The sequence below is a fragment of the Cydia splendana genome, chromosome 6, assembly GCF_910591565.1.
Source record: "Cydia splendana chromosome 6, ilCydSple1.2, whole genome shotgun sequence".
NCBI classification, from domain to species: Eukaryota; Metazoa; Arthropoda; class Insecta; order Lepidoptera; family Tortricidae; genus Cydia; species Cydia splendana.
Genome location: NC_085965.1, coordinates 13,398,966 through 13,424,080, shown reverse-complemented (window position 1 = coordinate 13,424,080; position 25,115 = coordinate 13,398,966). Strand labels below are relative to the sequence as shown.

The 25,115-nt window shown below is 37.5% G+C and overlaps 1 protein-coding gene across 3 annotated transcripts; it reads left to right on the top strand.

Moving 5' to 3' along the window:
- Positions 1–1,836: 1,836 nt before the first annotated feature.
- LOC134791736 (mitochondrial uncoupling protein 4) lies at positions 1,837–24,631 on the top strand. 3 transcript variants are annotated; one of them, XM_063762870.1, is made up of 7 exons: positions 1,837–2,134; positions 14,697–14,826; positions 17,445–17,524; positions 17,868–18,063; positions 19,923–20,099; positions 20,320–20,542; positions 22,422–24,631. In XM_063762870.1, exons 2-7 carry the CDS (start codon positions 14,724–14,726, stop codon positions 22,594–22,596), a joined length of 954 nt encoding a protein of 317 aa, XP_063618940.1. In that variant the 5' UTR covers positions 1,837–2,134; positions 14,697–14,723; the 3' UTR covers positions 22,597–24,631. The 3 variants fall into 3 exon arrangements, with proteins under 3 accessions (XP_063618940.1, XP_063618937.1, XP_063618939.1); XM_063762867.1 differs by having other exon boundaries at positions 1,839–2,130; XM_063762869.1 differs by lacking the exon at positions 1,837–2,134 and adding an exon at positions 11,026–11,128.
- The last annotated feature ends 484 nt before the right edge of the window (positions 24,632–25,115 follow it).

Below are 25,115 nucleotides of genomic sequence, written 5' to 3'. Positions count from 1 at the left end.
TTTAAGTTTAGCCGCCTAAAAAACTATGTTCCTGAAGTAAGTTACATAGTTGACTACAAATAATAATGCCTTATATATCTGAGATTAAAAAAATATTGCGACTTGTTCTGTAATGCAAATAGAAACTTTTGATATCGACTGATTTATGTGTATACTAACCAATCTCTTGAAAATAAAGTTTTATTTCATTTTCACCATTGATTGCAATGAGCTCTCAAGATTTAAATTTTATCTATTAGAAAACGACACTGACAGACAGTTTAAGCAAAAAACAATACCGATTTAGAGGTGAAAATGTATTTTCTGACTTTTTCATATAAAATCACAAAATTGAATATTTTTACTTTTAATGTGACACACAATCAATTTTTCTGAGCACATATGAAAGAAATTCTGTCATTCAAATGAAATAAATCCTAAAACCCCAACTAAATACTATATTTAACCCCTTATGCCACTTTAAACTTACATAACAATAACAGTATTTGCTCCATACATTTACGAAAAGGTACCTTATGGAAATAAATCTAATAATACATCACTACAAAATATCAATCATATTATAGTTTATCTTTTATGAATAGAAAATATTAATTTACATTAAACTGCCCCCAATTTAATTAGTTCTTCGTCATAATAATCTTAAAAAAGACCAATAATTTGTATGTAATGAAAAGGTACCTTGTGGTCAAGTTACATGATGAGGCATGATGATGATGGAACAGTTAGGATAAACTAATAATATTTTGGGGTTAAGATGGTATAAATCGTCTATTTCTTATCAATAATATATTTCGGTTGCTATTGAAGATAAGCGGCATTGAGGTTCAATGACCTCAGATATTCCATAAGGTAATGCGTCGGGTATTGGCATTTTTCAGCAAACCAATGGCTGATTTACTGCATGCGACCAAACCAAATGAAGATTATTCTAGTTAAGAAAGACTTGACGAGAGTAACTTTGGTATAATAGCAGTCTACTTGGATTTGTGATGTCGGTCTATGTACGGTTATAATATTTGCGAGGCGCCCCAACCAGAACTGAAATTATCAAATTAGTTTTGTAGAATGCTAATACAGTTCTCTACCAAACTTCTTTTCCCGTATTGACTAGTTTTTTTGGGAATTTTCAATCTTTTTTCCATAAGGTACCTTTTCTACTAAACTCTGAGACGACATTACTAGGCTTATAACTAACTTATAACAAAAATAAAAACAGGTAAACAAACGTTACGCATTAAGGTTTCAGATCACACAATAAAAAAAAATTGAGCATTTTTTCACCTCTTTACAAAACATTTAATATCTCCGAAACTAGAAACCCTCATAAGGTACCTTTTCCCGTGGAACGTCACATTTACGTTCATTTTTCAAAATAAGTATGTCGTATGACCTTCGTATTCTCGCGCCGGATGTACCTAATGAAATGACAACTTATTACTTTAAACCACTATTTAATTAAGTAGTTTACATTCTCTAGCCCATATTTAGTAAAGAAAATGCGGGTTTCTGAAAACAATAGTAAAAATACGAATTTAGTGGGTATTTTTAATAAATTCCCTATTGTATTCGCTGACATTGAATGTGTTAACTTTTAAGTTCTACTTATATTAAACTTGTAAGGTTTTTTTAAAAAGATATTGCCCGCGTAGCGATCGATCGTGATACAGATGTTCATCTAATTTGCAATTGTATCATTGGAAGCAACCACAAACCCAATGAATAGGTTTCACGATGGTTTCTTGAATGAAATGACGTCACTACGCTACGTACGGTTATAGCTATTGTATTATGTAGGATTATAGTACAGATGATTGGGTTCTTTCTGGCGTCAGATATTCTGCTGTTGAAAATGAAATCACGAATTAGTCACAAGTCGGTAGCGATGTGAGCCGGACGCCACGCTCTTTACTTGCCTTCGCGCTCTTTCGCGCCGCGGCCGGTTCCCAGCGGATTTAGGCCAAGTGTTTCTCTTTCCTTCCTGGCCCCAAACGTAACTCTATCCTTTTCTCCTAGTGCTACTTTCATTGATGTAATCAGTTCAATGTTTACACTTAGATATCAGGTGATGAAAATTCATTGTGTTTTGTATGCTGATAAAGGATTTCTCAGCTGGTTGCCGTGCTTTATGTAGGTACTTATATCTTCTGGTATCGATTAGGAAATTACAGGTTTTTGTGGGGAATGAGTATATTTTCGTTGCGTCGCTGTAAATGGGCACATGCGGAGTTATGTTTTAAGTATGTACGTTGGCTGTCGTATCAATAAGACACAAAATACGTCCGTTTGTTATTGGTTCCGTAAATGTTGTGTAACATATTTTATGTAATGTTATCGGATCTTATTTACCTTTGCCGTTTAATGAATCTTCAGGCAGAATAATGGTTTATTAATCTTTTGATAGTTCTGATAGATAGGTATATGTTTCTTATATGTCAACTGCATAAATAATCTAGTTCCACATCAGTTACAATGTTACATAACTTACTTAAATAGGCGGCCGGTCTACCTATTGGGCTATTGGCTAAATTAGTTGGTCGATTAAGGAATTAAACCTCGTTTGACTAATTCAAGTATAAACCATGAAGAACAATACAAGTGTTTATGGTATTTACCCTCTTCATTAAACTAGTGATAGTGCAGTTCGACAGAACAGAATTATTATAATAAACTTCAACATACCACTAGTCTTTAGAGAGTTTACCTCATTTTACTCTTCATTACAGTTAAATGGATAGACGTCACACGTGTCCGATTTTTTGTCCAATGTGTATTTTTGTGTCACATTTTGCTTAATGAGAGAGTGAGACGTAATGATATTGGACACATGGAATACCACCCTGGGGCATTGCCATTGGCAATCACACAATGGCGAAGGTCAAGTGTCAACATAACATGCTATGTAGTACATAATAGTTATGACATTGATCCTATTATCTTCATGCCATAGACGTTATCGTTCTTGGACTTCTTGCCATAACCGAAATTAGGGCGAGAGCTTGGTTTTATTCTGCAGAAAATGCAAGAGTTTGTCAAATAAATCTAGAGCTAGATATGTTCTTATATTTAACCTATTTGAATACCTACCTAATATTGAACCTTCCTGATATAAAACCGTCTGACTTTTTAATCTTCGTATTAAAGGAATCTTCTTTCTACGTAAGAAAAGAAGAAATCCCTAGAATTCCCAGTAAACAACACTCGGAGTATATTTGCATATCAACCAAAAATGGCAAAGCTCCAAGTCTGTTACTGGATGGCCTTTGTGCATACACTGCTCTGAAATGCACCTCATTTCTTAGTGCCAAAGTCAATAGCGAGCTAGAGAAAAATCTGCTTATTTCAGACTACATTACTCCTAATAGGTATTTATCTCATCGGATTAAAATGTCGCGGAGTGCAAAATATGGGTAGACTGTAGCAGTTGCTAGGTATTTATATTTTCGAGTCAGACCAATTTAAGGCAGCGATTTTGATGGCCCATGCAGAGCAAGAGTTAAGTAAACGTCACAGTTTTATAGAAGTTTGACGTTTAAAATATCACAATGCATTGCACAGCCAGGCGCGGATCCAGCCCTCTAAAAAGGTTGTGGTCACAGCCACTCCAAAATCGGTCAAGTGCGAGTCGAGGGTACCTGATGATTCCCCGACCAATAAATTCGCAGAGGGATCGCAAGCGATTTATTTCAGTCCATACACACTTAGATATATAACTACGCTAAAAAACTTCTTCGGCTGTAAATTAAAAGCTGGCATTAAGCTAGAAATAATTGCCCCTGTAAGTAAATAATCTATATTCTTGCAAATAATTAGGGCTCTGTATTCAGCTGGGGTACCTACCCTAATGATTACCCGACCAATTTATAGCACAACAATTACACAATTTATAGCACATTGTCGATTCGCTTGACAACGTTTCGCCGAAAATCGTTTCGCAGAGTCAATTATTCGTAGATGCAACTTTTGGTCGACTAACTTTTGGTAGACTCTTGATTCACATATCATTCAGTTCGCTTCTGTGTAAATTAGCAGACCAATTATTAGAAGAATTACATTTGGCGGAGTAATCTTTTCATCAAGCAACCTTTAGTCGAGTAGGTAACGTTTTACTTATAACTTTTTTTCAAGTTTTTGTCAAGTGGCACTCAATCACACTACATATAAATAAGTATAAGTACTGTGGACGGTTTTACCTGTGGACACTGCCGGTATTTAAAGAACTAATAACGATACACTACCATCGTGAACTTAAAAAAATGCATTTTCTTATATTACTAACAATCCGTTATTCACCGTTTTTTTTTGTTTTTTTTTCTTTCTATAAATAAATATTATAGGACATTTTTACACAAATGACTAAGCCCCACGGTAAGCTCAAGAAGGCTTGTGTTGTGGGTACTCAGACAACGACGATATATATAATATATAAATACTTAAATACATAGAATACAACCATGACTCATTTATATTTATAAATGTAGGGAGATTTTTTTTTCGACTCTTAAAAAAAATTATGCCAATAGCTAAATTTTTATCCTCGTAATATAAATGTGTTTTGTGAATTCGGTAAATGATACAAGTGTGTAAATAATCACAAAATAAGCTTCAAGGTTTCATTGTTGTTTTCTACAGTTTTCGCATTTTGCCAGATGTTTAATTGATACCTAAATACTAAATAGTATATGGTTCATAAAAAGGAGGTAGAGTAGTGTACCTATGGACACCCTGACTAACGAAAAATCAAGCTTTATTCGTCTAAAGCTTTGCGTACTAAACGATGATTACGAGGTCTTTGTAGACCCTGGAGACAATATCAAGTCCAAAAGTTTACCAAATATGACATACGATTTTTTGTAAGGTCTATGGAGCCCTTTCCATACCCATGCGCTCTAAAACTCCTATGACAGACAGTTAAAAGCAGGAATTATTTTAAGAAATTGTACAAAAATTTCTGAATGTATAAATTTAAGACTCCATAATTTAACAATTTAAAAAATTGCTGTTTATTCTGTATCACAAATAATTTGAGTTGTCAGCTGATATAAATACTTATGACAGCTAGGAGTTCTATTTAACTAAGTAGGAGTTCTATTTAAGGCACCGTAACGTGTTTCGGCCAATGGTTAATTTACTCGGGCAATTTTGACGTTCACCAAACGATCACTCTACGAAAAGTAAATCTACGTAGGTATCGATTAACTGACTACTCTGCGTATAACTAATGAAATTCTGCCAAATGTGTCTCTGCCAAGGCGTCTGCGAAACAAAAATCGGTGTAATTCTACTCGGGGAATCAACAGGGCACCCTATCAGGGTTGTGGGCATGCCCACCGTGCCCACAACGGTGGATCCGCGCCTGTGCACAGCCTGTTCTATCAAAATTGCTGCCAAATTAGCTTGGTCTGACTCTATTAGCCTGTAGAAATCAGATTTGGAGTGGTGTTGATAGAACAATAGGTCAATGAGTTCTATGGCACAATAAATAATTACAATTGTGCAATGCCAAGTTGAAGGTAAAGCATAACTCGAATTACATAGATTGTTCTTAGCTCTATAGCTTATTTCTATAGCACTAGGATAGGCCTTTTCGCTGTATTACAATACCAATATTGATAAAAAAAATTATTCAAATTAAATAATTAAGTAACCGGTGGATAAAATTGTATAAATTTCTAGTAAGTACCTATAGTCACCCTGTATGTTCGAGCATTATCTGCATTTTTTAATGGCTACAAATATAATGACCACCAAAAAATACTTTGGTACCCTAAATAAAAAAATCATGCTTACCAAAAAAAATTACTGAACACCAAAAAAATAAGGCCTAAAAATACAAAAGTACCACCACTTTAATTACGACTGCACTTCAAATTGTATTCAAATAGCAAATATATTGAATGATCACCAAAAATCATTAATGATCACCAAATCTTGAAGACCAACTTAATGCGATATTTTCACCTAAATAAACCACTATGATTACCAAAAAATTTATACATATTACCAAATAAAGTAAACTGATGCCAAAATTACTAGCCCCTCCCGCTCAACCCCCCGTAGCCCGCACCGCATACCTACCTAACCTAATCTACTTTTCTAGTAGCATTTCGTTATGCTACTAGAAAAGTAAGTTAAACTGCTATCAGTTTAAGTGGGTTAGGTTAGGTTAGCACTGCGACCCTTACAGAAACGAAATGGTACTAGAAAAGTAGGTTAGGTTAAGTTTCAACTGCTACCCATACAGATACGAAACGCTACTAGAAAAGTGGGTTAGGTTAGGTTTGAACTGCGACCCTTACAGAAAAGAAATGCTACTAGAAAAGTGGGTTAGGTTAGGTTTGAACTGCGACCCATACAGAAACGAAATGCTACTAGAAAAGTGGGTTAGGTTAGGTTTGAACTGCGACCCTTGCAGAAAAGAAATGCTACTAGAAAAGTGGGTTAGGTTAGGTTTGAACTGCGACCCTTACAGAAACAAAATGCTACTAGAAAAGTGGGTTAGGTTAGGTTAGAACTGCGACTGTTACAGAAATAAAATGCTACTAGAAAAAGGTGACGAAGTGGATTAATTAATTTAATAGGATAACGATATATTAAATGATTGCACATTTTTAATTAAAATGTGGTTACAATTTTGTGATCATTTACTATTTTTGCGTTTACAATGATTATTTTGGAGCCATTTGCTTTAATAGGATAGCAAGATTAAAAAATTTGGTTATCATTTTACATTAAAATGGAGTTCTAATTTTGGTGGTCATTTACTATTTTTGGGTTTACAATGATTATTTTGGTGTCATTTTCTTTAATAGGATAGCAAGATGTAAAAATTTGGTTATCATTTCACATTAAAATGGGGATTGAAATTTGGTAATCATTGACTATTTTTGGGTTAATAATGATTATTTTGGTGTCATTTCCTTTGAAAAGGATAGTAAAATGTAATAAAATTGGTAATCATTTCACATTAAAATGGTGTTATAATTTTGGTGATCATTCATGATTTTAGGGTGGTAAAATAGATTTTTTTGGTATTAAATTTTACTAAATCTGGTGATCAGTTAAATAGCAGCCTTTTTTAATGGGCGGCGATCGGTCGATCGTAATTTTAAATATGAAGAATATTAAATTACCAACATGGACAAACGGGACTCGCGCTCAGAGGGTTCCATACCATCACAATCATGTTTAGCGGCAATATGTACAGTCACGAGCTTTAATTTGGGACTTCCATTCAATGTTGTTAGAACATTCGTAATGCAATAAGGTTGAAACTTCAGTTCGATAGTGTTGAAATGTCAAATTAAGACATTTAAAAGTCATGGCGAATTGACCCTTGAAATGATAACCTCTTTGCAAAAAGCTATCACTCCGGTTTTAAATTCTGTATAAAGTGACATTTTCAAAAATATTATTTCACAAATTGACGTAATTGAATTGTTGCCCCTAGAAACGTAAACGTAAGTAAATGTCGATGGTAAACATTATGTCAATTAATTATGACACTGCGTTAAAATATTAGCTCTAAATAGCGTCAGTTTGCTACACGATATTCAACCTTAGGCACCTATCAAATTAAAGCTCGTGACTGTATTTCAGTAAAAATAAGTACTACTAGTTTTAACTTTACTTTTAATATTGTATTATCTTTGACAAATTCAATTGTCGGAACCTACTACCGTTCATAAATGACTAGGTATATAGTTAAGCACGAGGCGTATTCATTTTGATTCTATGTTGTAGGTACTTAATTGTTATTCAAAGAAAGTGTTATCGACCTAAATATATCGTTCATATAGCTACCTACGTAATTAGGTACGCAGAGAAATAATATCGTTCTAATCAGATAACACACAAAACAAAGTTTGTTGACATTCAGTACCTATACTTACAATGTTATTAACCGAGCGAACGAAAGTCTTACCTACCTAATATTGAACTTGGGACTTTGGGACACATCGTTCAGGTACTTAGGGTAGGTATACGCGTACCTACCTATATTTTTAAGTTTACTTTTTATCTATTCACAAAAGTTTCTTTCCCAACTTCCCCAAGAACTTCAAAGTTCAGTTAAAGTTTTTATGAATGTGACAAGAGCATATAATAGTGACAATCTGAGTCTTTTTAGGGTTCCGTACCCAAAGGGTAAAACGGGACCCTATTACTAAGACTCCGCTGTCCGTCCGTCCGTCCGTCTGTCCGTCCGTCCGTCCGTCTGTCACCAGGCTGTATCTCACGAACCGTGATAGCTAGACAGTTGAAATTTTCACAGATGATATATTTCTCTTGCCGCTATAACAACAAATACTAAAAACAGAATAAAATAAAGATTTAAGTGGGGCTCCCATACAACAAACGTGATTTTTGACCGAAGTTAAGCAACGTCGGGCGGGGTCAGTACTTGGATGGCTGACCGTTTTTTTTTTTGCCGTTTTTTGCATTATGGTACGGAACCCTTCGTGCGCGAGTCCGACTCGCACTTGCCCGGTTTTTTTAAGTTTAAATATGAGCAGTATATACCTACCTACCTAGAGATTGGGGGTTTAGGATTTAGGGAGCCTAAAAGCGGGACTCCCTCTGGTCGCATAACAACTTTTGTCATATTTGAAATTGTCATAACACTTTATGCATAAAATTGGAAGTCGTAAAAATCTTCAGTCAGAATTATTCCTGAGCATAACTGGGTTTTTGTCATAAATGAGTTGTCATAATTTTTATAGTCATTAATTTAATTCGCATAAAATTTTAAGTCATATGCTTGATATCCATAATTGTTTTTCGTTCGAAGTATTGCAGTGCATAGTATTAATATAGACATAAAAAATTAAGTCAGATATTTATAGTGGTCATAATATGTTTTTTTCATAAAGTTTCAAAAGTTTCAAAATTTTTGTAACCAAAGCATGAATAATAAATATGTATGGTTGTGAGCAACCTATGAAGCAAATATTACTTTAGTCATAAATGTCATAATCGTAACCACAAAAAGACCGTATAAAAGAGGAGATCGAAGGAGAGGAGCCCCCTCCAGTAGGAGAAACGGTTTTATAAAAGAAACTAATCATAATAGGTAGGTTAGGTTCGTTAGGTTTCTTCAGATGCCCGAAGGGCAAACTACGCAGAAATAGGAGCCCCGCGTGAGCGGGGCTCCGTCGAATTAAGTGTTTGGACAGATATTAGGGAAAAGGTTTTTTTCGAGGAGTTGTTGAGAGGCTAAAATTATGTAAACCATTATGGTTGAAAATTATTATGCTACAAAACGTTATAAGTAGAAACATTATAAGTATCGATAACTATGCTTTTAGGTGGTATATGACATTTGATTCATTATAATCAAAACCTATATGACAACTGCTGAGTATGTCATCAAATATTATGGCTAAAAATGTATGATACATAATAATATGACTTTTAATTTGTATGCGCAATGATGATTATGACACAAGTTGTTATGCGCATCAAAGATATGACCTAAACTTGTATGCAACCCAATATGGACCCCCTAAAAGCGGTTAGCTCTGGTTTCTTGGTTTTGATATGCAGAGACCGGATCTGAGGGCCTACTGCGAATCACGTTCGACGTGTTGCCTCCCTGTCGCACTTACGTACGAATTTACAAGTGCGACAGAGACGCAACACGTCGAACGTGGTTCGCGGTAGGCCCCTAGGCCCTCTGGCAGCATGGTGCACACTGCATGGGTCGTTCATTAAGCTCAATTTAACCCCTCAACGGTCCACAGTCCAAGCAACCAGTTAGTGTAAACGACTTCCTCATTAGCACAATGAGTAAGCGTGTCGTGTATAGTTGGGTAAATGAAACATTAGGGTAATTCAGCTCCATTACAAATATTACAATGACAATGCGTGCTGAAATGTTTATATACTTTTGATATTTATTGAACGACTTCAACCTATAATCTTAGTATACCTACGTATACTAGGATTCCCATAATGTGTTTGCCGTTTTATTTCTTTTCACACCACCTATTCGGAAAAGAGCTTTTTCTTCCCTGCTAGGAAGAAAAAGCTCGATATCAAAGTGGCACTTTTCCTCCCTGCTAGGAGGGATCAAAGTAACACTTTTCTGTTCTAGCACACTATTATTACATTTTTTTTGCACATTATTTTTTTAGCTTAAATAATCTGTTTAAGTATCAGATTGTGTCAACACTAAGATTTTTTTATTTTCCTCATAGTTGATGTGAAAAGCAGTATGTGTCACACGGTATCAAAATTATTTCGTGTTGGGCGTTAACACTTGAATCCCTCATTACGCTCAGGATTCTACTTTAGAATCCCTCACTACGTTCGGGATTCTATTGTATTCTAATCCATCGCTTCATTCAGGATTCAATGTACGCCCTTGACGGAAATATATAATTTTGATCCCTTGTAACACAAACTACTATTGTTTAAGTAGTATATATGAGTTAATTTGGTTGTAAGTTTTAAGAAGTCTTAAAATTAACGGCACATTGACAGCAAGCCCGAAGCGCGAGTGAAGCGTCTCCTTTTCAGCTTTTACAAAAATGCTTTCTCAAGTCTGTCAGGATTTTTTCCTCTACAGCTGTTGCATCTCTCCAGTGGCGGATTTGCAGACTTTGCCGCCCTAGGCCCCATGTCTTATAGCCGCCCCTTTCGCAGCACCTATCATATTGACTAGATTTTTAAGTTATTTCTTGTTATCACTAGCGAATTTTTTGTCACAATTTGCCGCCCCTAATTTTTTGCCGCCCTAGGCCCGGGCCTACTGGGTCTTAGGGTAAATCCGCCACTGCATCTCTCAACTGATTCTCGTACCTACTTTGTAAGCAGGTTCCATAGATAATTATCTGTAATTTTTTTGTGGATTACCGAGGTCTACAGCTCACAGAGCCACTTTTAGCCACTAGTTTTAAATGAATCACAGTTACGGACTTTACGACAACACCTCGGACTTTGCTCGATCTAGAACGCACTCAATTACTACTACCGATGTCACACAATATACTGTGTATAATATTATGTAGGTATAAAAGCGTGACACACAGAATTAGCGTGTTACTGGTGTAACTCACTTCGCTATCAGTAGCAACGGCGCTATCGCAACGAGTGGTGAATTGGTGATCTCAATCTCTGGTCGACCAAGGTACCTATTTTGTATATTTTTTTACATACTTACCTACATATTTTCAAAGAATATAATAAGTTTAAAATAACAATTAAAAATTACAACTAGGTACAAATTACAACTAAACATTAAAACTAAAAATGTACCCGAACAAACCGCTCCCCGCCGTCCCCGGTGCGAAGGTGCCCATGATGCTCGCAGCATTTCCACGCGGGAGTACCAAGATTTTCTAATACATATTTGAAATGTCGGCTTGTAAGTAAACGAGCGCTATTATTATGGGCTAGAAGATTAAGGGCCACTTGCACCATCCCATTAATCCGGAGTTAACCAATTAAATCTAGAGTTACCATGGTTACCAGTACAATGTGAAACTGGGTTAACGGGTTCACCGGTTAACCCCGGGTTAGTGGGATGGTGCAAGTGGCACTAAGGATATTTAGCAATTAAGTGGATTATTTTGCTTATATTGACGATGTCACAATTAATCGATTAAGTATTTACTTAAGTGTCACTGTTCAGTTCAGAGTGTAAATGTTTAGGTCAAATTAACTCTAAGTTTAGAAGAGAGGGTACGGATATCATCAAATATAATTGAATAATTATGTTGATTTAATAATACAACAAAATTAAACGACAGTAAATTAATTGCCCCTCATTGCACAGTGCCATCTTTTGGGGAACTGAGTAAACATTAAGTAATCAAGAAAACTAAAAATGAGTTTTGCATAGTTACGTAGTGGTAAAATAAACACACATATCAACACGCGTATAATTGCATAATTATTTAAAATTATTAATTTTCTCCGTCATGAATTATACTTAATCGTAATTATATCGCATCCATATCAAATCCATATTCATACGTATACCTACAGCTCTTAATAATGGCCACGGAGGTGGGTACTTTGAAAAAAAAAACATTGACCTCTGTCATTTGCAGTGCCGGATTAACCCTTTTAAGCAAAATAAGCACTTGCTTAGCACATCTAGGGGGCACCGAAACTGTAGGCAAAAAAACGCGCAGGCTCCATCAGCATTGCAGTCGTCGTGGAGTAGGTGTACCTACATGAAACTTTTATACGTGTACAAGTACCTTCCCATCTAATAACGAAGGGTCGTAGGGATCACGTAAGAGAGTGAGGGTACGTAAGAACATCTCCAACGTAGGCTTTCGATTTGACCTTACGCGGAGGCCCTTAAAGTCATGGAAAAAAATCTTGCTTTCGGGCTTGCGGCCAGCCGATTTTTTCGACATAGGTTACCGATTTTATAGCTTCGATTCGATTTCAAGCCACTCTTTTGCAGTTCGGCGTTAGGTCTTATGCGAGGCCTTCTGCCTTACGGCAAAGTTGATCTTCTGTCTTAATTACACTTGGGCGTGGATCCAAATGCAAGCTCTTTCGCAGCTGGGCCTTCTGCCTTGCTCACACTTCGCCAATGGGGTTGGCCGGTGGAAGTTTTTAGCAGATGGCGCCATCATAGCTTGCCCCGTCAATCCCTAGAATTGTGTCAAATTTTTGTTTTTTTAATACCCTGGATGCCAGCTCTTTAAGCCAAATCTCATAGAAAAAGGGGCAAGCTATGATGGCGCCATCTAGGCAAACCTTTGACAGTTGCCAACCCCATTCAATTCACTTGGTCAATTCCAAAATTTTCGCGCGCGCTTCGCTCGCGTTTTCAATTACTTTATAGAATATTATAAAGGTGACATACCTTGAAGATATGAAATACCTTACTGTATCGTCCGATATACACCTATTACTCTGTCGTTAAAATCACGTGTAAAATTTTAATAAGGGCGATAAAAACTTTTGATTTTGGAGTGTAGTTTTATTTAGTGGTACCTAACTGTAAAATATTTTATCTGGACTACAGTTCTCTAGCATATCCATCTTTCAACTTTACTTCAAGTTCCGCCTCCAGGGGAGAGGGAGAGAAATTAGGATTAGAAATTAGCCGCTTACTGACACAGACCGAATTCCACGCGGGCGGAGCCGCGGGCACAGCTAGTATATTTCATAAAATACCAATTTCGGTCAGGCCTCAGGCCGTATCTGACAGGCGCAGTAACGATGCCAGCATTGCCTATCTGGCCATCTCCCAAAATCGTGAAACCGGCCCGGCCATTCGTGAAATAGAATTAGAACATTCGTGACCAGCCACTTTGTAATCATTTTTCCGTATTCATGACATTCTATTTTCCTTCATATGCCACGTTAATAAAATTATACTGATGTGTCGTCGAAAAGTTTCTATAATTAAATTTCCATAGTTTAAAGTTCCGTATTGATACATTTCGGAAACATCTCATATTTTTATAGGGCCCGATATTTTTTGTTTCAAAATAAATGTTTCCTTTGAAATTTTCCTGAAATTTCCTAGAACTTTTCCAACTTTTTTGAAACTTTCCGCAACTTGTACATCTCTACGTTATTCGACCATTACTTTAGAATTAAAAAATACTTAACATAATGTACGAGTACACAACACATGTAGAGGCATAAGTACCTAGATACCTAACCTACCTACCTATATAGTGCTAAAGTGGTATATCTAAGTGATTTAATTAGTGGCACTTGAGGAAACGTCTTATTGTAAAAGAAAACAATAAACATGTTAGTTTTAGCGTTCCGTAAATTACAGCTAGAAGGCCACTGAAACAACGGATACTTGGAATGGAAGCTGTCATATTTATGTATGTAGTTGCGAGGTCGTTTAGTTTACATAACATGCGGATATCGACCGCCGGTTATTCTTCAATCGAAGGCAAAATAGTCGATAAGTACTAACGTAGCTACTAGTACGTACCTAGTTCAGTGTCTGGGGTCGTCGTATGTATATAGGGTCTTAGACTAGTTCTCTCTCAACTTAAGTCGGTCAAAAGATAATCTTCTGAGATGGGGAATTGGGCGACAAGGTGATACATTCTGCGAGTGTGGAGTCCCTCAAACAACATACACATGAGACAGTGTTCTCTGTGCTCAACGACGTGCACTGAGGAAGATCTGAGGGCTACACCCCGAGGGCTGGAAGTGGCAAAGCATTAGCAGACAAAAATTTAGTTTTAAGAAGTTTGATCCCTTTACACGAAAATAAGAAGACGAACTCAAGTCTCCCACCCTTCTAAGCCAAGTAGTTTCTTCTTTCACTTTCTTTAAAAGTTAGACCAATTTAGTTCGAGTATAATTAGTTAGAGCATTGACATCGCAGCCTCATTGCTTGTGCAAATATGGTCATTCATTATGTTATGTGATAATATATGAGGACCCTCCTCATTGAGGGATGACTTACCTACTTTGGTGTCATGAGAGGGAAGAAAATCAAAGGGCAGCATAAACCCGGCAGTCGCATAACCAATGAAAAAAATAAAAATAATAATCGTGTAGGCAAATGTCGGTCGTGTCTCGTGTATTATTAGGTTCATTCATCATCCGTTCCATTCGCTACTTTCTAAATCTCAATAAGTACCTTAAAATTATGTACTTTTATAGTAATCTCAATTCAATTGTGGTAATTAGTATTTACCTAATTAACATTGCTTTACGCACTCGGGTTTTATTATTGACTTTAATTTTGTCGGCAGGTATGGGCGACGTGATATCGAGTCACTATGCCGGTTCTACGCAACGCTGATCACCCCGCGTCGCAGGCCACCGACTCGGTGAGCTTGCGCTACGCGGTGGCCGTGCTGGGAGCCTGGGCCGCCGAAGGAGGTACGTCATACTCATCAGTCTAACACTCCGTGTATTGTAGCATGCCATGCCATGTTGTATTCACACGATGGCGGTGGCATTTTTTATCATTCGTTATTGGATTTTCGACTTTAAGCGTTGGTAGTTAAAGCGAATTTAGCGTGTAGACGGATTCAAGACGGATTTTTTTTAACGCGTGTTGAAATAGCTCTCGTAGGAGGCCTAAGCCCGCACTGCCGCTGCGCGGTAGCCGTGCTCGGAGCCTGAGAGCCTACCGCGAACCACGTTTGACGTGTTGTCTTCCTGTCACACTGACGTACGAATTTACAAGTGCGACAGAGAGGCAACACGTCGAACGTGGTTCCGTAGGCCCTCTGGGCTGCCGATGGAGGTACGTGAACAGTCTAACACTCCGCATATTGTCCTGTAACCTGTAGGGCTATAGCCATATGTGACGTCCCACGGTCAAAGGTACCTTATGGCGGGTATGGAGTTATGCATACCCCAGTAATCTACAATAAATAAGCTATCGATAACACAAAAGATCAACCTTCTAGGTTGCGTAGTTACAGAGATATGATTTTTTGAAAATAATGTTGTGAAATGAGCAACTTTACGATAGAGAAGTTTTAAGTTTAGCCGCCTAAAAAACTATGTTCCTGAAGTAAGTTACATAGTTGACTACAAATAATAATGCCTTATATATCTGAGATTAAAAAAATATTGCGACTTGTTCTGTAATGCAAATAGAAACTTTTGATATCGACTGATTTATGTGTATACTAACCAATCTCTTGAAAATAAAGTTTTATTTCATTTTCACGATTGATTGCAATGAGCTCTCAAGATTTAAATATTATCTATTAGAAAACGACACTGACAGACAGTTTAAGCAAAAAACAATACCGATTTAGAGGTGAAAATGTATTTTCTGACTTTTTCATATAAAATCACAAAATTGAATATTTTTACTTTTAATGTGACACACAATCAATTTTTCTGAGCACATATGAAAGAAATTCTGTCATTCAAATGAAATAAATCCTAAAACCCCAACTAAATACTATATTTAACCCCTTATGCCACTTTAAACTTACATAACAATAACAGTATTTGCTCCATACATTTACGAAAAGGTACCTTATGGAAATAAATCTAATAATACATCACTACAAAATATCAATCATATTATAGTTTATCTTTTATGAATAGAAAATATTAATTTACATTAAACTGCCCCCAATTTAATTAATTCTTCGTCATAATAATCTTAAAAAAGACCAATAATTTGTATGTAATGAAAAGGTACCTTGTGGTCAAGTTACATGATGAGGCATGATGATGATGGAACAGTTAGGATAAACTAATAATATTTTGGGGTTAAGATGGTATAAATCGTCTATTTCTTATCAATAATATATTTCGGTTGCTATTGAAGATAAGCGGCATTGAGGTTCAATGACCTCAGATATTCCATAAGGTAATGCGTCGGGTATTGGCATTTTTCAGCAAACCAATGGCTGATTTACTGCATGCGACCAAACCAAATGAAGATTATTCTAGTTAAGAAAGACTTGACGAGAGTAACTTTGGTATAATAGCAGTCTACTTGGATTTGTGATGTCGGTCTATGTACGGTTATAATATTTGCGAGGCGCCCCAACCAGAACTGAAATTATCAAATTAGTTTTGCAGAATGCTAATACAGTTCTCTACCAAACTTCTTTTCCCGTATTGACTAGTTTTTTTGGGAATTTTCAATCTTTTTTCCATAAGGTACCTTTTCTACTAAACTCTGAGACGACATTACTAGGCTTATAACTAACTTATAACAAAAATAAAAACAGGTAAACAAACGTTACGCATTAAGGTTTCAGATCACACAATAAAAAAAAATTGAGCATTTTTTCACCTCTTTACAAAACATTTAATATCTCCGAAACTAGAAACCCTCATAAGGTACCTTTTCCCGTGGAACGTCACATATATATATGTTATGTCGGTGTCGGTTCTACGCAACGCTGAACGAACTACGCGGTAGCCGTGCTCGGATGGGCTACTGAAGGAGTAAGGTACGTCAACACGTCAACAGTCCAATATTATATATGCCAAGTCATACTGCAATTAAGCCATGTCGGTTCTACTACGCGACACCGATCCGACCGACGAGTCTTCGCTACGAAGATACTCTTTACTTTTTTACTCGACGCTATCAAGATTTAAAATCCTATTATTAGTCACCTTTGCCTCCCGTCCCCTATTAAACATGCAAAGAACGCCCCGCCGAGTGCCGCCGGTGAATTCTATTCCACTAACGTAGGTGGTACGTGGGCAATACTGAAAGTTTCTGGATTCTGATATATGAGACGACTTATTTTTTCTAAGTGTGGCCACTCCAGGAATTTTCAGTATGCCCTAAATACGACTACCTAAACTACCTTGGCGTAACTACATATAACTACCCCTTATTTTATTTAATCGTCTTATGTAAATGCGACCTTAATACGTCTCTTAAGAGTTGACATTGACGTAAATCTAGACGGCGTATGTATACAGTTAATTATTTTTGATTGATTTCCATATTTAAGGAAATAATTAAAATTAAATATCTAATAAGTGTCGTTTATTGTTTTTGGCAGCTACGTACCCCTTCGACTTGACGAAGACGCGGCTGCAAATTCAGTCCGAAGTTGCAGCCGCTAACAAAGCCGGATATAAGGTACTACTTATAGGTACAGTAGGCGCTTGTCAATCCGGCATGCCCAATAACCCGACAGTTAGCATCTCAAATGAGCTGCTCTATAATCCGGCAGTTTACACAGCAGAATGCCGGACTACAGAGCGATTGCATTTTTCGGTAGTGCCATGTGTCTGTTCTTGTGCTTTTATTTCCCACACAAATCCACTAATCCGGCAGTTCCATCAATCCGCCAAAGGGGGATAAATTCGGGTGCCGTATTACCGAGCGCCTACTATTTATAAGCCATTAAATTCTATTTCACCGCATCATGGCATTTTTAGGTCTATAAGCATCCCGTAACAAAACGTATTTTATCTTGTAGATCGAGAACCATGGCATGATAAAAACAGCAGTCGGCATCGCAAAACAAGAAGGCGTTCTAAAACTATGGAGCGGCCTGATGCCCATGTTCCAACGACACATCATATACTCGGGCAGCCGTCTCATCTTCTATGAAGAATTCAGAAACAGGTTCAAGGATGAAGATGGAAAAACGTCTCTGAAAACCGCGTCTTTGGGTGAGTTTAGATTTTACATTTAGATTTTTATTTCTTGAATGTTAAAGCACAAATTCGACTGCAAAGTTCTGGAACTGCATGGTTCTCTTTTGTGGAGTTCTGTATTTTTTTCATCATTTGAATGGATATAATGTATAAATAAAGTCGATAAGTTTTGTCGTTTCGTTGTGGAGCATCAAACAATGAATTCCGGAGAACAAGTAAATAGCATTGTGTTCGAGTTCGAAAACAATTGACGTGGACTGAGACTTGCATCACAATTACACAGCAAGTAAAATAAAATACCGTCACTGGATTTATTTAGATTTATGATTGTATATAGGGAGCAAGCAGCAACATTTTACTATGGAGGTACTTGCTTAAGACGAAACAGGAGCTGAGTTTTAAATATTTTAGGTAAATATACCCGTCTCGTTAACGGAAGCGGCACCTAAAAGTAGTGCGATAAGGACAAGGCGAAAAATCCTGCGTAAAAATCTCAAAAATCGAGGTTTCGTACTCCTCTGTTTTCTCCTCCAAAACTTAACCAATCGTAACCAAATTTGGAAATCTAAATGATTATGAAATTATCTGTGTCGGACCGTTTTGCTTTTTATATCAGTTTTGAATGCCACGCCTCTCATTGCGGCATAGTCAATTAGGCCATTTTGGCCATTTTTGAAGGGCTCTAGCGCCTTAAAAAACAAAAATATCAAAAAAAGCAAAACGGTCCGACACAGATATTGACAATATTAATCTGTGTTGAAAAAATCATTGCTCTAGCTTCAAAAACCACGGAGGAAAACGAGGAGTACGTTTGTACTTTGTATGGAGAAATGACCACTCCCGTTGGCTCTTAACACTTTCGCAACCAGGCGAAATTTCAAACAATACCCCAGAAACCGACAGTACTCGCTAGTCGGGCAACGACGTGCAACTCAATGCCGCACGCCGCGAACCCGCTAGTCGGGCAAGCGGCGGACGCTCAGGGCTGTGCCAAGTAACTTTCGTATAAGTACGTGGATAAAATTAAATCTGCTGTCTCATCTGTTTAGGCTCCCCGTTTTGTTCTTCTCCTAATTCTAACTCCTATTGATACATACCCGTGTATGCAATTTCACGTAACCAACTAATAAAAATTTTTATTTTGTAATCGCATTATGTAAAGTAAATAAAAATACAAAGTGAAGTAATAAAATATAATAATCAACTGTACCAACTTTTCGACCACATAATAATCAGAAGACTTACAATTTTTTCTGTTAGTGGCAGTGGCAGCCCTGAGGTAGTGAAGATGCATTGCTTGCCCGCCTGTCGGGCACTTCGGCGTCGCGTGTAGGTTTTATAGCTCTTGCCCGACTAGCGGGTATGCCGGCATCTGAGTAAAGTTTACGAGTGCCCGAGAGTCGGGTACGCGGTGTCGAATGTGTTACCTAATTCATATGAAACTATCATTTCGAACCTTACCTCAATAGAAGGGTTATGTATGGGAGCGATGCATAACGGCTTACAATCATAATGAGTTCATATAGGTGCCAGCATGACAAAATTTACAAACCGGCCGCGTAGCCAACGTGCCAATCGTTAACGCTCCGTAGCTTATCGTAGCCATCTCTCTCTATCACTCTTCCATATTATATTAGTCCTATAGTGACAGCTGCGTTTCGTTCGCTACGGAGCGTAAACGATGGCACGTTGGCTACGCACTCGGTATTTTTAAGGATATTCCAATCTAACAATAGACATCGGGCATAGTTAGGTAGATAGTTTTATTCGCTGAAAACCACACCATAAACCTCAAGATTGTATAAACTCATTGCTTTATTAGTATTACGTCATGTTTCACCTGTTGTTTAAACGCGTGTGTTGTTGAAGCGAAGGCGGGCTGGCGGCGGGCGCGCTGGCGCAGCTCGTGGCGTCGCCCACGGACCTGGTGAAGATACAGATGCAAGCCGAGGGTCGGAGGGTTCTGCAGGGCAAGCCGCCGAGGTATACTGGCTGCTGGCAGACGTACAAGCTGCTCTATAGGGAGAGCGGGATTTTGGGCTTTTGGAGAGGTAATTTATTATCCCCAATATATAAAAAGCGATAGTAGCTCTGTCTGTCTGTTGCCTTTTCACGCTAACCGCTGAACCGACTTAGACATTGGCATGTCGGTAGATAGTTTAAATCCCACATTGGATAGTTGTACCTATCCTAGAAATCCTACTTTAAGAGGGTTAAAGGGCGAACTTCTTTAGGTAATACCCTATATCCCTAACATGTTTATATGTTCAGGAGCCGTCCCAAACGTGCAAAGGGCAGCGCTAGTCAACATGGGCGACTTGGCAGCCTATGACTACAGCAAACAATTCTTGATGCGGGAATTCGGCATGGCAGACAACGCGCTGGTGCACGCCGGGGCGGCGTTCGCGGCCGGTTTCGTGGCTGCCGTTGTGGGCACTCCGGCAGACGTGATGAAAACCCGTCTGATGAATCAGCCCGTCGGTCCGGATGGAAGGTAAGAATATACACTGCTGGACTAGATTAAGGATCTCCAAACTTTTTGGTAACGGCAAGGCTTCCAGCTTTTCCGCTTCCTTTTTGCGGGCCGGGTTGTGTTCCTAATGATTCTGAGCAGCATTCTGCTGGGCGTAGTTCGAATATCTCTGGCTGCATTGGTACCGACCAACGTCACATAAAGCTTCAGCTGTCCACTGTTCCGAGTCTACTGTATAGGTGACCGTATTAGCTTATAGCCGTCTGCGAAAGAAATTAAGGCCGGTATTCATTTGACCGTGAGTGAGTGAAGTTATACTTTGCTCGGTAATTTAGACTAATACAACACTGGTATCGCGAGTCCCGAGTCCCCATCCTACTAATAACTAATCTAATCTAACACTTATCTAGAGTCTGTGCGGAAAAAGAACAGTCGTGGAATTTAAGGGGCCCATTAATAGTATTAATACCATTCCGCGACTCTTCTCTTTCCGAACAGACTCTTAGCTTCTAATCCTAACCCTCTAAGAGTTATGCTACCGTGGCACGTCTGTGTATAAATAATATATGTACGATTATAATATGATATTAGGTACATAATATAATAGGATCACTAATTAATTAACACATTATGCGCATACGTGAAAACAAAAGTTAAGTGTCCAAAAACTAAATCCAACAGGATTTACACTGAAGTGATAATTCAAACAATACTTCAATCCACTTCAATTTCAAACGTTATTATCTCTATAAAACTTATATTGTAAACATTAAATTGTAAAAGCATATCCCATACAATATACAATAAATACGATTACTAAAAAGCGTAAAACACTCGGTAGGTAGGTACTGGAGCGCGTTTAGAGTTTATGAATTCCCTGACAACTTAAACGGCTTCGTCCAATAGATTTGATTAGATGGGTTTCTTTAATTAAGTTACGAGCTCCCTTGGGGCAGAGCTTTATTAGGTACGTAACTAAATATAAACTTTCGACAAGGAGTAGTAGGTAGGTACACTAATTGGTTCACCTACCCAATCATCATCAAAATTAACACGGCAAGTGCCAACTACCTAGCCTAGACAGTCAATTTTCCCATACATATCGTTGCTGTTCAAAGCCATTCGTGTTAACTATAAATAAATAGGCGCATTGACTCCGTAAATGCACATTCAAGATAACGAGTCAAAGAGTCGAATCGGCCGAGGTCGGCCGAACGCGGTCAAAGTCGAACCGCGGTCGGACAAGCAATGTCGTATGAGCATGACCCGGTTTTGCCATACATACACATTTAGCTTGGACTATAGGTATCTACTTAAAAATCAATACTTAGGAGTGACTTATACCAATACCCAAGTTTATCTATTTTGACTAGGAGGCCTCTACCTACGGGTTTTATGGGCGATCTTGAAGACCTGCAATTTAGAATTTTTAGAACAAATGACTAATAACCGTTCCTATACAAGAGGTATTACTATTTATTATTCACTTTTTCGTATGCTGCCCATTTCAGTAGCACTTTAGTTTTTTTAATATTGACCTAGCGAATCATGCCTAAGCGCCACTTGCACCATCCCACTAACCCGGGGTTAACTGGTTAAACCGTTAACCCAGCGTCAAATTGTACTGGTAACCATGGTAACTCCAGGTTTAACCGGTTAACCCCGGGTTAGTGGGATGGTGCAACTAGTGCTTAGGAACGCATACCTAACCTTTTAATTTAACCCTTTTCATGACAACGTATGAAACGTATCTTACAAGATATTTAATAATTTACACCCACTCCTCTTTGTGTTTTTTTCATAGTTAATTTGTATTGTTCTATCAAACACAAGCGAGACTTTTAACGAAAATTATATTGATGATATGATAACCTAATCGATTGTGATGTATCTATTCCAGGGGTGTCCTGTACCGTGGCATGATCGATTGTCTCCAGCAATCAGTGAAGAACGAAGGCATTTTGTCCTTGTACAAGGGCTTCTTGCCCCTCTGGATGCGATTAGGCCCGTGGGCACTGATCAACTGGATGGCTTTTGAAAACATCATGCTTGCCTTAGGGGGAAAGACATTTTAGAAAATAGAACAACAGTTGCTGAAGTCAACAGAAATAAGCAAGACAATGATTTAGGTGATGTGAAGTCAGTTTTAGAAGCTGACTAGAAGTTTGGGCAGCGAACCATAGTGACTGATACCTAGGTAAGCGCTACTTGCACCATCCCACTACTAACTCGGGGTTAACCGGTTAAACCGTTAACCCAGTGTAACCATGGTAACTCCAGGTTGATGGCCCAGGTCCAGTGGGATGGTGCAAGTGGCGCTAATTCTAACTAAACTTGAAGGCAGGTCTATAATGTAAAAAGCTAGCGTCTTCTAGAAATCCTCTTGACATTTCATCAAGTGTAGAAATATGCCACCCCAAACTAAAGCTGGTCAAGCAAATCTTGTCAGTAAAAAAAGGCGCGAAATTCAATTTTTCTATGGGACGATATCCCTTCACGCCTACATTTTTCAAATTTGCCGCCTTTTTCTACTGACAAGATCTGCATGACCAAGTATATTTTGATTGCGTAGCACAATTTTTATATTTTATTTATATATTTTACTTGTTGTTGTTTTATTAATTGATGTAGGTATTTTTATGTGGAATCATAGACCAACTACGTTTAAGTGATATTGCGGGGCTTCTATCCTATCGATGTTTTTTACGTTTGTTTTGGTGTTGCCTTTAAGTCTTTGCGACCAACCAATTTTATTCATAAGATAGATATTCTGCTTATAGGTAAAATACATACTTCAAGAAAACATCAAAAACACGCATAAAAATATCCCAAGGATTAAGCGCAAGGCGTGAACTTAGTAAAATAGAGATAAGTTATACATAGTACTTAAAAAGTAGAATCATATAAAGATGATTTAATTGAATTTGAAACACTTTGATGAAGCGAACTAGACAATTAGGTGCTATCTTTTTTTAAATATTCGATTTTAAGTTACGTGTATATAGTCAATCATGTTAATCTAGTGTAATGATTAATGAAGGGCAAACATCTGATAACTGGAACATTACATTAACCATTATTGTAGGTATACTTACATATGCCGTCAAATTAAAAATGTTACCGCCAACGTCATTGTCATAAATATAGCTTGTTATTGGAGGTTCATCCTACTAAGTTAATTTTATACCAAAGTTTTATTTTATATTCCATTTGTTCTGTAGGTACTATTACAATACTAATTCTTGTTCAGTCTGAATTTAGAAACGGCTTTCCCACAACGTATCCAGGATTCTTGTCCAGGGTCAGTTAAAAAATATATGTAAACAGAAATCAAATTATTTCACTAAATTTAATGCTGTTGTATACAACCTGATTAAATTCAAGGAGTCTACAATTGACGCCTTACAATGTGGTAACTAAAACATTTATGTTATAATCGTTATAACAGTAAAGATCTGCATAATTTCTCGACAATTCAGTACGATATAAAATATTGTAATTGAAATGAAGTTAATTTTATCACAGTTCTAAAATACACTTCGTAGAGTCTGTGCGGAAAGAGAAGAATCGTAGAATGTAATGGTCCAATACATATCACGACCCTTCTCTTTCCGCACAGACTATAATATTTCTCGTACACTATCTAATGCAGTGGTTCCTAACCTTTTCAGTCCGGTCACCCCTATGACTAACTAGGGAACCTGATTTTACCCCTCCTCCCAATAGTAATAAAAAAATTAAACGTGCACGTTTGTTGTATTGTTATATTAGGTTAGCTTATTACCCCCGTAAAATACCAGTTTTACCCCCACGGGGGTAATTACCCCCAGGTTAGGAACCACTGATCTAATGTAACTGCTCAAATGGACAAAGACGTTAACATGTAACAAACACGTGTAAAAAGTACGATATTATGCAAAACTTCTGAAAAACTAAGTCGTATTGTCAGAAGTTTCGAAATCGTACTTATTATTAGGTACATTATATTATTATAAGCCAACTGTTCACAAATCAATATAATTTTTTGTTTTCCTGTATATTTTATAAGAATGCCGTTTACTAAATGTGATGTTATTTAGGTATAATAAATTATTAAATTGTTGAGAATCATTATTGTTTTTGCCCTTAACGTAGGTACCCCCTAGTAGGTATGCGAGCGTTTTTAGGGTTCCGTACCCAAAGGGTAAAACGGGACCCTATTACTAAGACTTCGCTGTCCGTCCGTCCGTCTGTCTGTCACCAGGCTGTATCTCACGAACCGTGATAGCTAGACAGTTGAAATTTTCACAGATGATGTATTTCTGTTGCCGCTATAACAACAAATACTAAAAACAGAATAAAATAAAGATTTAAATGGGGCTTCCATACAACAAACGTGATTTTTGACCAAAGTTAAGCAACGTCGGGAGTGGTCACTACTTGGATGGGTGACCGTTTTTTTTTGCTTTTTTTTTCGTTTTTTTTTTGCATTATGGTACGCATAGACCTAGGATTCGCTTGCACTTGACAGACAGCTGAAGTGTGCGAAAGGGAAGCCATCACGTATATGAACATCCCATGAGTGCGAAAGAGTCAGATTACCAAAGAGAAAACG

Coding starts and splice junctions, on each gene's coding strand:
- LOC134791736 (XM_063762870.1), top strand. CDS start 14,724: ATGCCGGTTCTACGCAACGCTGATCACCCCGCGTCGCAGGCCACCGAC. Junction 14,827..17,444: donor AGCCTGGGCCGCCGAAGGAG/GTACGTCATACT, acceptor TGTTTTTGGCAG/CTACGTACCCCTTCGACTTG. Junction 20,543..22,421: donor CCCGTCGGTCCGGATGGAAG/GTAAGAATATAC, acceptor TATCTATTCCAG/GGGTGTCCTGTACCGTGGCA.